The sequence below is a fragment of the Tupaia chinensis genome, unplaced genomic scaffold, assembly GCF_000334495.1.
Source record: "Tupaia chinensis unplaced genomic scaffold, TupChi_1.0 Scaffold000550_1, whole genome shotgun sequence".
Taxonomy (NCBI): Eukaryota; Metazoa; Chordata; class Mammalia; order Scandentia; family Tupaiidae; genus Tupaia; species Tupaia belangeri.
This window is the reverse complement of record NW_006160062.1, coordinates 825,056-841,261: the sequence shown is the minus strand read 5'-3', so window position 1 is coordinate 841,261 and position 16,206 is coordinate 825,056. Positions and strand designations below refer to the sequence as shown.

The window sequence follows — 16,206 nt, the reverse complement described above, 5'->3', positions numbered from 1 at the left end:
GTCCCTCTATCACACATCTCAAAGACCCAAGCCTACATGTATGCCTCTCCCCTAAAAAGCTCGGGAGAAAGGCTTTCTACTTTTTCTAAAGTGAATCTCCCTACTCCTGCCATGGCCTATTGAAACTTGTTTTCTCAATTCATCCTCATTCTCTAGCATGTTAAAATTTCATTTTACTTCTTAAAGTTTATTTCTTTTATGAGAGAGAGAGAGAGACAAAGAGCCAGAGACAGGCACTCCCAACAGGGTCTTTACATAGTGACCAATCCAGCCTGTCCAGATCACAGGTGTGCATTGCCTGGGACATTTAGGTATCGTCCCTGTACGTGAACCTAGGACCTTCCCATGTGGATGCAGCCACATTACAGCTGTGCCCCTCCAGTATCTATAAGATCCTGTGTATATATGGCTTTCTTTTTAACTAGTTTCAAGCATACTCAAGTCCTTTTTTCAATTGCCAGGAGGAGTGTGTGCTCAATAGAGACAGAGACACAGAGACAGAGACAGAGAGAGATAAAGCACCTCCAAATGGGGTAAGAGCATTCAGAGAGAGACCCTTCTAATACCACCAAGACTGTAAGAACCTACCATAAATTAAATTCCATGTAACTGCCAGCTGTTTGAGGCCAGCAGAAAGTTATGATACAGTTTTAGGGAAGGGAGTTGGGAGAGATGAGCGAGGCACCTGGTTACCACATTTAAGAGATGCTTGTCCACTCTCACGTGCTGACCTGGCAACATGTGGTTCTGAGAGTAAGGCCACCCTGGTCCCAGCCCTGTGTATCTGAAAAATGAAACTCTCACAATATAGAAAGAAAGGAAGGAAGGAAGGAAGGAAGGAAGGAAGGAAGGAAGGAAGTTGAGAGAACTATCTTATGACCTATAGGAAAATGACATCCCCGGGACAGTAAGAAGAGTAGATCAGACCAAAATGTGGTTTCCTGGTCTGTCACTGTTTTCAGGACATAAAATAGTGGAAGTAATCATGGCATTAGCTTAAAAGGACAAGAGTATTCTTACAGAGACAGCTCTGAAAGGGGGAGCAAATGCTGGATCCTCAGGACCCCAGAGGTCCTGCTATCTGGGATGCTTCTCTTCCACTGGCCCATCGACATAGACTCACTCTGGCCTTGGCTGCTTCATCTCATTGATGCTGGGGAGTCATCTTAACAAGATGAGATAGCACTACTACCGATTTAGGAAAAATTCTCATGTGAAGACTTAAATCTGCTCAAAAAACTACAAACTTGTACCACATGTACATATATATATATATATATATATTTATAAAGGAAGAGATATATCAAAAAAGAAAGAAAAAGGATTGCTATCTATTATTCTAATTTTAACTTCTTAGAATATTGCTCAAAATCCCACAGGGAAAAAAATAGTAATGGACAAAACAATATAAAATTACTTAAAAGGTGCTTTTTTACCCCATACAAGCATTCTCACACCACCTGAGGAAGATACCTAACAAGGCGAGGACTGAAGACACAGGGATGCCTTCTCTCAGAACTTGGAAGTGATGAAGTTGATGTGATAACTCCTTGGAAAGTGGCTGGGATGGACCTTTTTTTTTTTTAATTTTTATTTATTTATTTTATTTTTTATTATCATCATAATCTTCTTTATATTACATTGGATTACATATAACTTTACAGTGTATTGCATTGCTTTTTCAAAAGGGAATGCCATGCAACTCCTCTCAGGATCTTGGGCATGCACACATGCCGGGCATGAGTTTAAGTCACCGGGTCCGGGACTCAAACTGCGGTTGACTACATGGGAGTCTAGTAATGTAGTCCCTGGCATAGATTCTTTTAGAGGATGGAAGCAAGCATCCTCAGCCCCTGGAATGACTCCTTCCCCATATATTTTTAAAATAATTATTCATTTTATTATTATTATTTTTTAAAATTTGACCTGAGAGAGACAGTGAGAGAGAGAAAGGGAAAGTGAGAAAGCAAGCCACCAGGTCGTAGACCCGAACCTTGGTTGGCCATGTGGGAGTCCAGCACCACAACCACCACGTCAACTGCCAGCCCTTCCCCATGTATCTCTGAGTCTTTCACGGAATCCAAATTCTCCTCTGGCACCAATGGAACATCCTTCTGAGTCACCTTCCGAATATGCTGGCACCCGGTGCAGTCCCAATGACATCATGGAGGAGTGCTGCATTACTAAGTGCAATTATGTTGTGCTTCAAATGTCAGCACATTCTGATGTGTAGGTGGTTCGAAGAGTGGATACATATTCTGCCACTGAGGATTACAGAGTTTATGTTCAAATGGAAAAGAAAGAGGAGAGCGATTGCTTTTTGTACTGAGACTTGAAGAGACCTTGATGGCACATCTAATCCAATCCTCCACATATAAGCAGGATTAGCATTAAACCACAAGCAGCCTATTAAAAATCCTTCCTCTTCTGAATTCATTATTGGGAGGAAATTATAAACCTCCCACAGAATTTAGGTAGAAATGAAAAACTGATAAAAAGGGAGATGGTGAAACTAGTGTCCAAATAAACAGTCATATACACACAAAAAAAATAAAAGCAAAACATTTTTATTGGGTCATGACATATTTTTCTGTTTTTCTATACAAAACTGCACCATGACTTTTCCAAAGACCCAGTATTTTTTTGCCTATTGCACTTCCCCAAATCTCTCCATGACTTTTCCAATGACCCAGTATTTTTTTTGCCTATTGCACTTCCCCAAATCTCTAATGCAATTTTTTAAAAGATTTTTTGCTATAGGGCACAACCATTCACCAGAGAGAGAGAGAAAGAGACAGACAGAAGTAAAGTGATAAGTCATCCCCCAGGGAGGACAACCATGCTGAAATTCCTTCTCCATTTTCCTCCTGGAATTTTGGGCATGCACACACACATGCCTGGTGTGGTTTTCAAGCCGCCAGGTCCAGAACTCAAACCGCTGTCATGTGAAAGTCCAGCGCCTTAACCACCATGCAACCAGCTGGCTCCCTCTAATGCAAGTTTGAATAGAATTGGTTAGTGTTGCTCCTGATGAGAGAGGAAAACAATCTGGTCTTTCATTGTTATGTAAAATATTAGTTATAGGTATTTCACCTATTTTTATCAGGTTGAAGAGGTTCTCTTCTATTATACTATTAGCTTGTTGAGAGTTTTATCATGAATAGATGTTTAATTAATCAGCTGGCTCCCTCTAATGCAAGTTTGAATAGAATTGGTTAGTGTTGCTCCTGATGAGAGAGGAAAACAATCTGGTCTTTCATTGTTATGTAAAATATTAGTTATAGGTATTTCACCTATTTTTATCAGGTTGAAGAGGTTCTCTTCTATTATACTATTAGCTTGTTGAGAGTTTTATCATGAATAGATGTTTAATTTTGTCACATCTTTTTTCTGAAAATTGTTAAAATTACCATGTATTTTTGTTATTATTTTTTAGATTTTTGCCAGAGAGTATGTGAGCTCACTGGAGAGAAACTAAGAGAGACAGAGAGAGAAGAAAAGTGAAGCATCACTCCATGAGGTAGGTGGTCACACGGCAATCCCTCCTCCTCCACTCTCTCAGGAGTTTGGGCACTCACACACACCTGGAGTGTTTTTCAAGGTCTGGGAATTGAACTGTGGAGCCGGCCATGTGGAATCTAGTACCTTAACCACTGTGCCACTCATGTTCTTTATTCTACTAATATAATGTATTATATTTATTAATTTTCATATATTATGTTGTTTATCTTGGTGCTCATTGAACTTCTTAGATTTGTAAATTTATGTTTTTCATCAAATGTGAGAAGTTTTCAGCCATTTCTTCAAATGTTTTTTCTATATCTCCCTCATATTCTTCTGGGATTATAATTACACATATATTGATACATTGGTTCTACAGGTCTCTGAGACTTTGTTCATATTTCTTCAATTAAAAAAAAATATTCTTGGGGGGCCAGCAAGTGGCATGGAGGTAAAGGTGCTGGACTCCGACATGGCCAGCAATAATTCTAGACCTGGACCTGGCAGCTTGCTTTCTTACTTTCCCTCTCTCTGTCTCTCTGGTCAAAATAAAAAGATAATAATGATGAATGTAATACAAATAACTATTTTTTTAAAAATTCTTTGTTCTTTAATTTCTTAGTTTCTAATTCATTTATTCTTTCTTCTGCCACCTCAAGTCTGTTCTTGAACCACCCTAAAGAACTTTCATCTCAGTCAGTTATAATTTTTCAAATCCAGAGTTTTCATTTCATTCTTCTTTAGAAAAAAATCATTTCTATCGCTTTACTGAGATTCTGTACTCACTGAGTCTTTCCTTTAATTCTTCAAACATGATTTCCCTCCTCTTTCTGGACATATTTAAACAATTATTTTACTTTATTGTCTTTTAGCTGAATTCTACATCTGAGGACAGATACTCAAAGATAGTTCCTATTGGTGGCTTTTTTTCCTGTATACGGATCACATTTTGCTTTACTAATATGTCTCTAATTTTAGAGAACATGACATTTTAAATAATATAGGGTAGCAACTCTGGATTCTGACTTTTCCCATAGGATTTGATATTGTTGTTTAGTTTATTTAGTCATTTTCCTGGACTAAGGCTGTGAAATTTGTCCTCCATATAAGGTACAGTTGCTGATGCTTTTGTACTCATTTTTTTTTTTCCTGTTCTTACTGTTAAGTCTGGATTCTATGGGTCATCTCCCCATCTGCCTATCTCAGTGTTCTAGAAAAGAGTAGTCAGAGATTTTACTCTTTGAGCCTGAAGGCTTCTTCTCTTTGCTTCTGATTCTGTGTATGGGCTGGGGAGCACATTCAAACTGCTGACTGTTTTCATGACTGCCCCAGATTTCACTTTCTGCGGGCTCTCTCACACCTCCTGTGAGTGTGCACATGGGCTCCGCTGGCTGCGGATAGGCCTGATCCATCTCTGCTGCTCACGCACACAGGTTCAGTTCAATCTGTGTTGAATATGGAGAGCTATCAGGCCCTAAATGGCTGTCTCACCTTACCTAGGACTACCTATTAAAAGCCCCAACTAGGCCACTAGTCTTCCACTTGCTCCAAAGAGGACTATAAATTCAAGCTGGAGAAACTGCTGGCCTTTCTTGTTCATTTGGCACCAAGGTGGCTATATTATTATTATTATTATTATTATTATTATTATTATTATTATTATTTTTGCTATAGGACACGTGCACTCGCCAAGAAGACAGAGAGAGACAGAGAGACAGAAAGCAAGAAATCACCCCCAGAGGGGATGGCCATGCCACAATCCCTTCTCCTCCATTCTCCTCTTGTGATCTTGGGCACGCACGCACACGCACCCAGCATGAGTTTAACCCACCGGGTCCAGGACTCAAACCGCAGTCAACTACCTGGGAGTTCAGTGGCATAGCCATTATGCTAACTGCTGGTCCCCCAAGGAGGCTACTTTAATAGACAGTCCTCCAAATAGGGTGAGCCCCTTCTGGACATATAAAGTTGTCAGGAAAATCATAACATTTTTCTATGGTTTTCTACACAAAAATGTGTCATGACTCTCCCAACAACCCAGTAGTAGTAGGATGCTGGATTTCACAGACCACTCTGCTCTGGTTAAGCTATTACTGAGACAGGGAGAAGGGAATGGGAGCAACAATAGGAAAAACATCACAAATTGGGATGTATTTTTTTGGAGGGGTTTTTGCTATAGGGCACGTGTGCGTGCGTGCCCAAGATCCCAAGAGGAGAATGGAGGAGAAGAGATTGCGGCGTGGCCATCCCCCCTGGGGGGTGATTTCTCGCTTTCTATCTCTCTGTCTCTCTCTGTCTGTCTGGCAAGTGCATGTGCCCTATAGCTAAAACCTCTCAAAAAAAAAAAATCACAAATCTACTCCATTCTTACTCAGTTTAGCAGTTTTCATGAATAAATACCTCTCAGTTTATTGTATGACTCTGGTCAATTTTTAGAGAGATGAAATGGATGTTTTTGAGTCTTTTTTCCAGCTTCCTAGTTGCTTTTGGGACAAGGTTTCATTAACCTCCTCACTCTACCATGTTGGAAATCAATTATCTCAACCATTTTGCCAGAATTAGAATTATTAATGCTATTAAAAAGTAGACATATGGGGGCCAGCAGGTAGCATGGTAGTTAAGGTGTTGGACTCTCACATGGCTGAATGCAGTTTAAGTCCCAGACCTGACAGCTTAAAAATCACACTGGGCATATGTGCATGCATGTCCAAAATCCCAAGAGGAGAAGGGACTGCAGTGTGGCCATCCCCACTGCGGGGTGATTTCTTACTTTCCCTCTATCTCTGACTAGTGAGCACACACAACTTATGGGAAAAAAAAAAGTAGAACAAAACATGGGTGAGAATATCACTGTGAAATCATATTTTCAGAGGAGAAAACAACCAAAAGCAAGCAAACAAACCAAAACCAAAAACAAAAACACCCAAACCATAAAGATGACTGAAGCACAAGTTGAAATCATTATTTCATTAGATTAAGTTAATTTAGAAATTTTACTTCTCAAAAGTAGCACCAAGGGCCCTGCAACTTGATTCCCTCACAGGTATTAGGGAACTAAAATGTACCAATAGAAAGAAGTTAGTCCCCAAGTATTTCAGTTAAGATTGCACATCCCACAGATGGTTTTCTGCTCCTCCTGCTTCTTCATAGTTTCCCCATCTCTAACATGTGCTTCAACCTGGTCATTCAGACAGAGAAGGCCATTCCTATAACAGCAACCACCCCCCACCTTTTTAAAGAGGTTTTTTTTTGCTATAGGGCGTGTGCACTCGCCAGAAAGCCAGAGAGAGACAGAGAGACAAAAAGCGAGAAATCACCCCCCAGGGAGGATGGCCACGCCGCAATCCCTTCTCCTCCATTCTCTTCTCGGAATCTTGGGCATGCACGCACATGTGCCCGGCATGAGTTTAAGCCACGGGGTCCAGGACTCGAACCGTGGTTGACTACATGGTAGTCCAGTGACATAGCCATTACACTAACTGCTGGTCCCTAATAACCCCTGTTTTGAAAATTTCATCAATGTTCCCCAACCTGGCTACTTATCTATTTTCACCCTCATAGACATCAAGAAAATAAATTCCCTATGAAATTAAAATTTTATCAAATCCTCTATGGAACTGTCTGTTTTGTTTTTTCAATCATATGGCATAGTCAGAGCATCAAAGAAACCTTAGAGTTTTTTGCAAAACCTTTCCTTTTGCTATGGATAAGTTAAGGCTCAAGAAAGTTAAGAAGCCTACCCATGGCCACCTTCCAGGAGTGGAATGAAGATTAAACATGCCATGCTGATAAAATAGGTGGAAGGCCTCAGAAATGGGTATCTGAGTGAAGGCTCAGCTCAGGGTCAGTGACCAGAAATGGTTTTATGAAGATCTTTATGACCCAGGCTCTAAGAACACTGGACACACCAGCTCTTGGGATGGATTTTCCCATCCCTCCCCTCTCTCTTACCTTAGCAAAGAAAATCCAGGCTGCACACTGCCCTGGGCCCAGCTGGCTTTTTAGCTTCATGGTACTGATCATGAGAAAGAATCCTAATAACCCACTGGAAGGAGAAAATATTCTTTTGTTAGTGAGGCTTCTCTCTCTTTAGCCATTACCTGACTACTTTCAGCCATATTTTACTAGTAAATTTCTAAGTATTATACAACCTCTACCTCATCTGTGTTTTCTAATGATCTCTGGATAAAGATACCAAAATATTTTTAAAATCCATGAAGCTCTTCTTTTCTAAGGAGGTATCATAGAGCATTTCTTTGGAAGTGGGAAGAGGGTATAGACATCTTGGTGGTCTCTGGCTAAATTAGGAAAGGACAAAAAATATGCAGTAGACAATACCCCCGTTCCATCTTATATTACTTCTGGAGCTTGGTGCTTGCCACACAGAGTTTCCTTTTTTTTTTTTTCAAGCAAAATAAACTAGCAAGAAAAATCTTCCAAAGAGAAACACACTATATGAGAAGAGGGTAGAATGGCCTCTGCACTCGCAGTGAGAATCTTTAGGAGAGGGCCTGCTCCAGGTACACTTGAAGTCGAGGCCAACTTACATGGAAGCTCTGCTTTGGGAAAGATGCCTAAACACACGTGTGTGAACTGAAAGATCCTGCCCATGGGAACCTGAGGACAGAGCAGCAAATTGGGAGCTATACAGAGATTAGACTAGCAAGGACATTGGTACAGGAGTGGATGGGGATATAGAGCCTATGCTGGAACTATTTTTAAGCGTGTCACTATGTAGTCAAAGTCAAAGCCAAGGGAACTCCAAACTGCTCTTGGCATTTGAAGGCAGGGCACTTGGGGAAGTACTGTAGAGAGACCACAAAGAGAGAGGCTCACTGCCTGCAAATATGTGCAAATGGGAGCTTAAATGTAACTTTTATTTGAAATTAAAAACTGAAAAGTAAAAAATGACTACCTCAAGCCAGAAAGGCAGGTCATGCGAGTCAATCGTACTTATAGACTCATGAGAGTAAGACTTCCATCTGGCTTTTATTACTGACCCCGTTATATGGCTCCAACTAAGATCATAAACTTGGAGGGGAGGGCCCAGTCTTCAGCTACTCTTTGTGTGCTCCCCAATGGGGCCTGTAACAGAGCCTTGGTCATTGTTTTGTTTTGTTTTGTTTTGTTTCCCCCAAGGTTTCTGCCATAGGGAATGTGGGCTCTCTGAAGAGAGACAGGGAAAATGAGAAACCACCTCCCCCTTTCCCCAGGGAGATGGTCATGCCACAATCCTTCTCCAATCTCCTCCTGGGATTTTGGATCCACGCACACACACACAACAAGCATGATTTTCAAGTCACCAGGTCTGGGACTTGAACCACAACTGGCCATGTGGGAGTCCAGCACCCCAACCACTATGTTACCTGCTGGCCTCATAGTAGGTATTAAATTAATGGTTGTCAGGTTCGATCGAGTGGAATACACTTAAGGCCAAATTTTACAGAAATACATACCTTCACGTCATTGAACTACATAAGTTCACAGCCACATTCTTGGGTCAAGACTAGAAACAGATAGATTTCCCCTGTGTATATCTCAGCCAGTTAGGCCTGATGACCTGCAAAGCTCATTCATTTGCATCAGTAGCTGTGGGACACTGAGCAGCTATGGACTGAGACATTAGGTCACACTCAAAAGGCAGAGGCCCTTGAGGGTAGGCAGCGGACTAACCCAATCGAATCAAATGATGTAACCTAGATTTCTATTCTTAGCTATGCCTACTGACCCTTATAACATTGAGCAAGTCTCCCTGGTTTCCTTTTTCTTGTGCCAGGTTCAGTGTTCCTAATGTAAGAATAAACATATCAGCCCTCATCCTATCTTACGGAACCAGAGCCTTAAAAGAGGAACTGATGTCTCACTTTATTAACAAGGAAACAGGAATTAGAATCCAGGTCTCCATGGCTCTTCAAACCTCAGCATGGGAATGTGCTCCCTACTAGCCAAAGAGTGAGATATTCCAGGCACCTGTAGCTCCAAAGATGGGAGTGGAAAGTGAAACAACCTGTGCTTTGGAGTACCTCTTAGCAGTTTTCACTCCCTACATCTGAGGTAACAGCTTCCCAGGTGCCTGCCGAATCTCTCTGACCTCTTTCCCCTCTGGTCTTTCCCCCTCCTCTCCACCCCCAGCCAGAAGGGCAGCATTCTATGGTAACCTGTCCCCTCAGTGCAGACTAGCCTAAGTTCTTCCTGGTTTGTAATGGTCACACGATGGACGCATCTAGGACTCTGTCCCATCAATTGTCTGTCTGAATCATCTCTGTATCATTCCTGGATGCCCTCTCTCTTCCTACCTTCAGCTCTTCTACCTCTGACTACAGAGGCAGATCTGAGAAGCAGAGGAAGGATCCCAGAATTAAAGGAGCCCAGAAATAGGAGACCCCCTGTTAATGGCTCCAGGTCATGGCTTCTACTATCCCCTCAGGTCTCTACAATCCCTGCTGTGCTCCGCAGGATCCCCTGAAGGTAATGACTCTCAGACAAATAAGTTTTGTACTGAAGGCAAGGGGTAAAATGCAACAGAGTTACATCAATTCAAATAAAGGTTTCCAAATCTTTAAAATACAGAGACCTGGGTTATCCTATTGCATTAGGAGAAAGTTGCAGAGAAAAAGGGGAAGAAATCACCCCACAAAGCCAACACCAATGGGCTGTGGACTGTGCTGACCTGTTCTAAATGAGTCAACTGCTGACCTCCCATCCACGCCCCACTTACCCACACTGCCAAACAAGTCCACTGGCACCTGAGAAACACGAGGGGACCTGCTGCATGACCCCAGCTAGCCGGCAAGTAAACAAGGCCCAATCATATGATAGGAACTGGGAAGATGATTTTTTTTTTTTTTTAATTTATGCCAGGTAGGAGGAAGGGAAAAGAAAAAGAGAGAAAACTGCCCCAAACAGGGTCTGGTAAGGCTATAGTCCTTTTTTTCTCCATTTTTCCATCCCTTTAGGATCCTGGGCACACATGCATATTTCTGGTGTGTTTTTCAAGCTCTTGGGGTTAAATTCAAACCACGGACAGCCATGTGGCATCTGGCCCTCTCTGCCCAAGGCTTAACTATCAGTATTTTCCTAAAATTTTTCTGAAGGCAATAGATAAATTGCTGTGAGGCTCAAGTGCAAAGAAAAATTCTGTAATATTGAGTCTTTTTTTTTTTCTCTAACATACCTGAGAAGCATAATATATCCCTTAGAAACAGTATTTAGACATATATCAGCTTTCTACCTCTCTGTAAAAACACTGCTTCAAAGGGTACTATATTGTATGCATGCTAACAGGTGGTTATCACTACGTGGTCTCACTAACACACAGCAACTGCTCATAGTTTATTAGTTAAAATTTTGTTTACAGTCAACCTGAGCATATAATAACAAAGGCTGCCATTTATTGGGCCAGGCACAATGCTTTGGACTACTAACAGTAGCTCTGTGTTGGTATTATTTTTCCATTTTATAGATGAGAAAACTAAGGCTATGGAGAACTTGGATAACTTGTGCTAAGACCACCCAGTTTACAAGCAGCAATCCTGGGATTCGACCCAGGTCTGGCAGTCCCCCCCCATCTCAGAAGACATGCTTTGACACTGTATACAGAAGCTTTTTACTTCTCAACATAATAAACTCAAGCAACATGGGGATTATGGCAGGAAAAGAGAGAGAGAATGGGCATAAGCTTCTGTATTTAGATACACTCATCTGACTGGTGAACAACCCTCCGTCCTACCAAAGGCCAAGTATTAATGATCACCTTGTCTAGACACCTCCTAGGTGTTGGCTTCCACATTCTGCCTCTTAAAGTCTTAGCGTGCTATGAAGGTTTTTCTGGACACTGCTTTCAGGAGCGTGAGAGAGACCAAGGTGGAAGTGGAAAGGGTGGGATCCAGACCCAAATCTAGCACTGAATCAGGCTTATCAGTATTATACACTGAAGTTCTATATGAGATTGCATGGTACAGGGAAAAATAAAAAGTAGGGGCACCTAGCTTTTCAGCAAATTCAAAACTGCTAAGGCACCTCCCCAGGCCAGGGGTCCTTACAGGCCCTGTGGCAACCCTGAGTACCCAGGAATGTCCAGTGACAATAACGAGGCGAGGTGCCTCCTTGCCTGCACCTACCACCATTCTCTCCTCCAGCTCGCTCAGATTGCCAGAGATGAACACACAGCTGATAGCACAGAAAACATACAGATTAGTGAGTCAACATTACCTGGCACAACAGCTGCCATGGAATCTGTAGAAATACAGGAATGGGAAGTCCAGGACGTTGAAGAGATCACCTAAGGGGCACAGCAACAGTGAAAGTATGGCCACATAGCCCCACATGCCCCTCTGCTCCCCTCACTGGCATCACCTCACTGTCCCAAGAAATGCAAGGCAAGGGTCTTTATTTTGCCACAGGGCACATGCTCTAACAGGAGAGACAGAAAGACAATGAAAGGAAAAGAGAAAAATCACCCCCAGGAGGGATGGCCACACCGCAATCCCTTTTCCTTCATGCTCCTCTCAGGATTTTTGGGGACTCACACACACGTGCCCGGCATGACTCTCAAGCTGTCGGGTCTGGGACTCAAACCAAGATCAGCCTAGTGGAGTGCAGCCATGCCACCACTAGCTTTAGCACAGTAGCCCTCTGAGTTGTGAAGTGCCTAGTATCGAATCCATTCTGGCATTCCTAGAGATTCCACTACTGGCATTGCCTGATAACAATAGTAGTATAAATAGTATGATAATGACCACTGAATGAGAGCACGCCTTGTGCAAGGCCTGATGCTAATCAGGCCTTGCACATTTATCCTTCAATCCACATTAAGAGGTTCTATAATCCTATTTTAACTGCAGCTCAGAGAAGTTATGAGATGTGTCTGAGATTGTGCAACTCAAACTGTGGAGCCCAAATGTGAACTCTACCTAAAACCCCAGGATCTTTCATCAGGCAGCCAAGCCTGCATGAGGGACAATGTAGAAGAAAAAAAAAAAAAAAGAACATTTTAAGATTCTTCTTTCCTGTTTTATGTCTAAAAAAAGGTATGAATGCATTCCCCTGACATCTTTTTTCATTTTTGTGTTTAATTACTGCACAAACAGCACAGGGGCCAGACCAACTGTGCATGCTCATGTTATTTGAGGTCCAAAGGGTACATTTATTTCTAGTGAAGTAAGATCATTCTTTTAGTTCCACTTGGTACAAAAGGAAATAATCACACATATTGGCTGCTTCCCTCTCTGGAATTTGAACTTGGTCACAAACAAGAAGTCAGGAGATTAAAAAAGCAGAAAGCCTTCCAAAAATGTCCAGAGAAGAGGAATTAAGCATTTCCACAGCAGATAGCTCAATCTGGGCAGGCTGGAGGGAGAGGCTGATTCTCCCGAATATTCGTAGCATAGGAGGGGTACAACAGGGAACCCACAGGCAGCGCTGCCTGCACCACTACACCTGCTAGCCAAGTGCTTCACAGCCAAAGACACAACAAACTGCGTTCTCAGAAACCTAAATGACATCAAATGACTGGCCCTACTCTTGGAAAGGAAGGTTCTGAATTCTATTTCCTGGGGGGTTATTTTTTTTTAAATCCTGACTTGTTATTTTCATTTGTTTTGTCTGTCTTTGTGTGTGTTTCACTAAAAGGAGATGTTTTATTGAAACTTCATTTTCATGCATCCCAGCAAAAGGTTAAGAATTCTCATTTTTTTCTGCAAGGATTCTGCTGACTACCTCTAGCTTCAGAACCTATGTTGGAAAAGAGAATTTGCACCAACGACATCAATCCCAGATTTTCAGTGTGTGAAGAGCACAGATGTATTCTGAAGTCCCTCTCCCCTCAGAGTGACAGCCAAAGTGACCCTGGGGCCCTTGGATCAAGGGGCCCCTCTTCAGGCAGGTATAGGAGGAGACCCTGGCAACTGTTAGTTTCTTTTCTGGCCCGTTCCCAACTTCCCTCTTGGTGTGAGAGGCACTGTAGTGTAGCCAGTGTGATCATGAGGAAGGGGCAGAGGGTGATCAGTTTGATCCAGGACCTTAAGACCCCTCCTCACAGCACCCAGCTGTTCATCAGAAAGACTCGGGGGGTAAACAGGACACACAAGTGTGATAGCAACCCAGGCTTAAGAGGGGGTCTCAAAAGCAGGGGAGAAATCAGAGGAGTCCTGGAAGGAGGAAAATATGGAAAAAGGCCATGGTCCTTGGAACCTTCCAGTTAGATGATAACCTCCACCCAAATCCCGACAACTGATCCTATAAATTAATAACAAGAGAAGAGACAAAGGAAAGAAGTGAAGGACCTGGCCCTTTCTCCAAGCCACTTCTCAAACCCTCACACATTCCTCAGTGGCACTTAGTGACTTCATGCCTGGCCTTCTCCTGCAGTCATCAGGTTCTGAGAACAGAGACTCTTTCCAGCTTACCCTGTATCCACCATGTGTTGCGTCCAGACCAGACTCCTAACAAGCACTACTGAACTGAGAGTGTCTGAAAGACTTAAACTGCCCGTTTTTCCCGGAGAGAATGTTCCAAACAGTTTCCACCTAGCTATGTGGGCCTCAGCTTCATGTTCAACATGTCCCTCCGATGCCTTCTACCTGCCTTCTCATTTACTAAAGCAGAACCTGAAGCCAAGAGCAGGCATAGGAACACCCCCAGTTCTATTCTGCAGGTGAAATCCTGCTGGCTCTCAGTGAAGGAGTGAATCCCATTTCTCTGATGTTACAAAGCATGAAACTCCCACAGTGAAAAGTATGGAATGGCCTCACCACATTCAAGACTAACTGATATTCGAATGTGAAGATAACTTCCACTCACCCCATTTTCCCCTCAGAACTGGCAGGAAAATGTGAGGTCAGTTTCAAGGAGTCATTAGTGCTGCTTGCTTTACTTTACACACAAGCCACACATGCACACCAGGTAACAAGGTTATTTCCAGGTCAGATCCCTGATCCTCTGGTTCTTTGAAACTCTTGCACAGCACAACAGAAGGGCCCCATAAAAACATGAAAGGCAAAGGGTAAATCTGGGAAGAATTTCTCCACTTTGCTACCATTTAGAACAGTCCAAAGGGAGGGTGGCACTCCGCTTAAGCAAGGTTCCCAAATTCTGGGAGCCTCTACATGAATCATAACATTGAAAGGCTAGAGGGAGAGGTAGATTCCACCTGCCAAGAAGCAAACCCAGGTGGGGGAACCATGCCCAGGACTGAGGAACTGTCCACTGATCCCTACCACCACCGCCCAGGACACCCCAAAAGTATGCTCGTCTTCCTAGTCATCCGTGAGTGAGTGAAGAGGGAAATTCGGTCAAAAGCATGATTAGAGACCATATCCATCCGCTATAATAGCCAACCCAAGGCTGACAACATCAAAAGCTGGTGAGGATATGGATGTGGAGCAACTAGCGCTCTCATACATTGCTGGGTGGCCATGCAAAATGGTGAAATGCTTTGGGAAATGGGCACTCGTTTAGAAAGTTAGCCATACATCTACCCTAAGACCCAGCAATCCTTCTCCCAGATATTTATTCAACAGACACAAAAACACAAGTCCATCTAAAGTCTTGTATAAGGATGTTCATAGCAACTTTTGGGCTAGTCACAACAGACACAAATGGGAAACAGCCCACCCAAGCACCCACAGGTGAATGAACAAACAAACTGTGGTATGTTCACACAACGGAACACAACAAAAAGGACCAAACTCATGATACACATGACAATATAAATTTCTAAACACCACACTAAAGGTAAGGATTAGACACAAAAATATACTTACTGATAGTTCCATTTAGGTGTAGCTTGAGAATAGACAGAACTTATCCATGGTAACAGAAATCAGAACAATAATGGTATATGTGACAGATGAGAAGAAGTGACTAAGAAGAAACTTTCTGTAGTGAAAGAAATGTTCTATAATCTTGATAGGAGTGTAAGTTACACAGGTATGTACATTAGCCATAATAGATTGAACTGAACTTTTAAGATACATGCATCTCATAAATGTAAATTGTATCATGAGATATAGTAGCAACACAACTGGACCCACATGGGTAGGTTGTGGGTTTGTGTCCTGGAGCTTCCCTATACACACCAGATGTGTGCATGTGTGCCCATGATCTGGGCTGGTTGAGGCTGGAGGTGGATTGTGGTGTGAAGACTCTACTGGAGAAACCTAAAAAAGTAAATAAACAAACTTTAAAAATAAAAATATTTTGAGGCCAACAGGTAGCACGGTAGTTAAGGCAATGAACTCCATGTGGCTGACCACAGTTGGAGTCCTAGACTTGGCAGCTTGAAAATCACGTTGGAGGGACACCAGATGGCATAGTGGTTACGTCGCTGGACTCCCATGTGGCTGACCGTGGTTCAAGTCCCAGACCTGGTGGCTTGAATGCTGGGTGCATGTACATACATGCCCAAGATCCCAGGAGGAGAATGGAGGAGAAGGGATTGCAGCATGGTCATTCCTCCAGAGGGTGATTTCTCACTTTCCTTCTCACTGTCTCTGTCTCTCTCTCTCTGGCAAGCATACATGCCCTAAAGCAAAAATTTCTTTAAAAAAAAAGAAAGAAGGAAAGAAAGAAAGAGAGAGAGAGAAAAGAGAGAGAAAGAAAAGAAAAGGAAAAAAGAGAAAAGAAAATCATGTTGAGCACATGTGCATGTGTGCCCAAAATCCTGAGAGGAGAATGGAAGAAAAGGGATTATGACATGGCCATCCC

General features: G+C 42.6%; 1 protein-coding gene across 5 annotated transcripts in view; it reads right to left on the bottom strand.

Moving 5' to 3' along the window:
• SLC35D4 (solute carrier family 35 member D4) overlaps positions 1–16,206 on the bottom strand; it is a 127,822-nt gene that overhangs the window by 40,142 nt on the left and 71,474 nt on the right. For 4 of the 5 annotated variants that reach the window (XR_001371064.2, XM_006157660.3, XM_006157661.3 and 1 more), the window contains 2 exons: positions 11,713–11,782; positions 7,453–7,546 (listed from right to left, as the gene is read on the bottom strand). The exons of the other annotated variant lie outside the window; for it this stretch is intronic. Coding sequence is in view for 3 of the 4 variants with exons in the window: in XM_006157660.3 (XP_006157722.1) it covers positions 7,453–7,546; positions 11,713–11,782 (164 nt within the window). In the remaining variant the exon portion in view is untranslated. The remainder of the gene's footprint in view (positions 1–7,452; positions 7,547–11,712; positions 11,783–16,206) is intronic. 5 annotated transcript variants of the gene reach the window in all.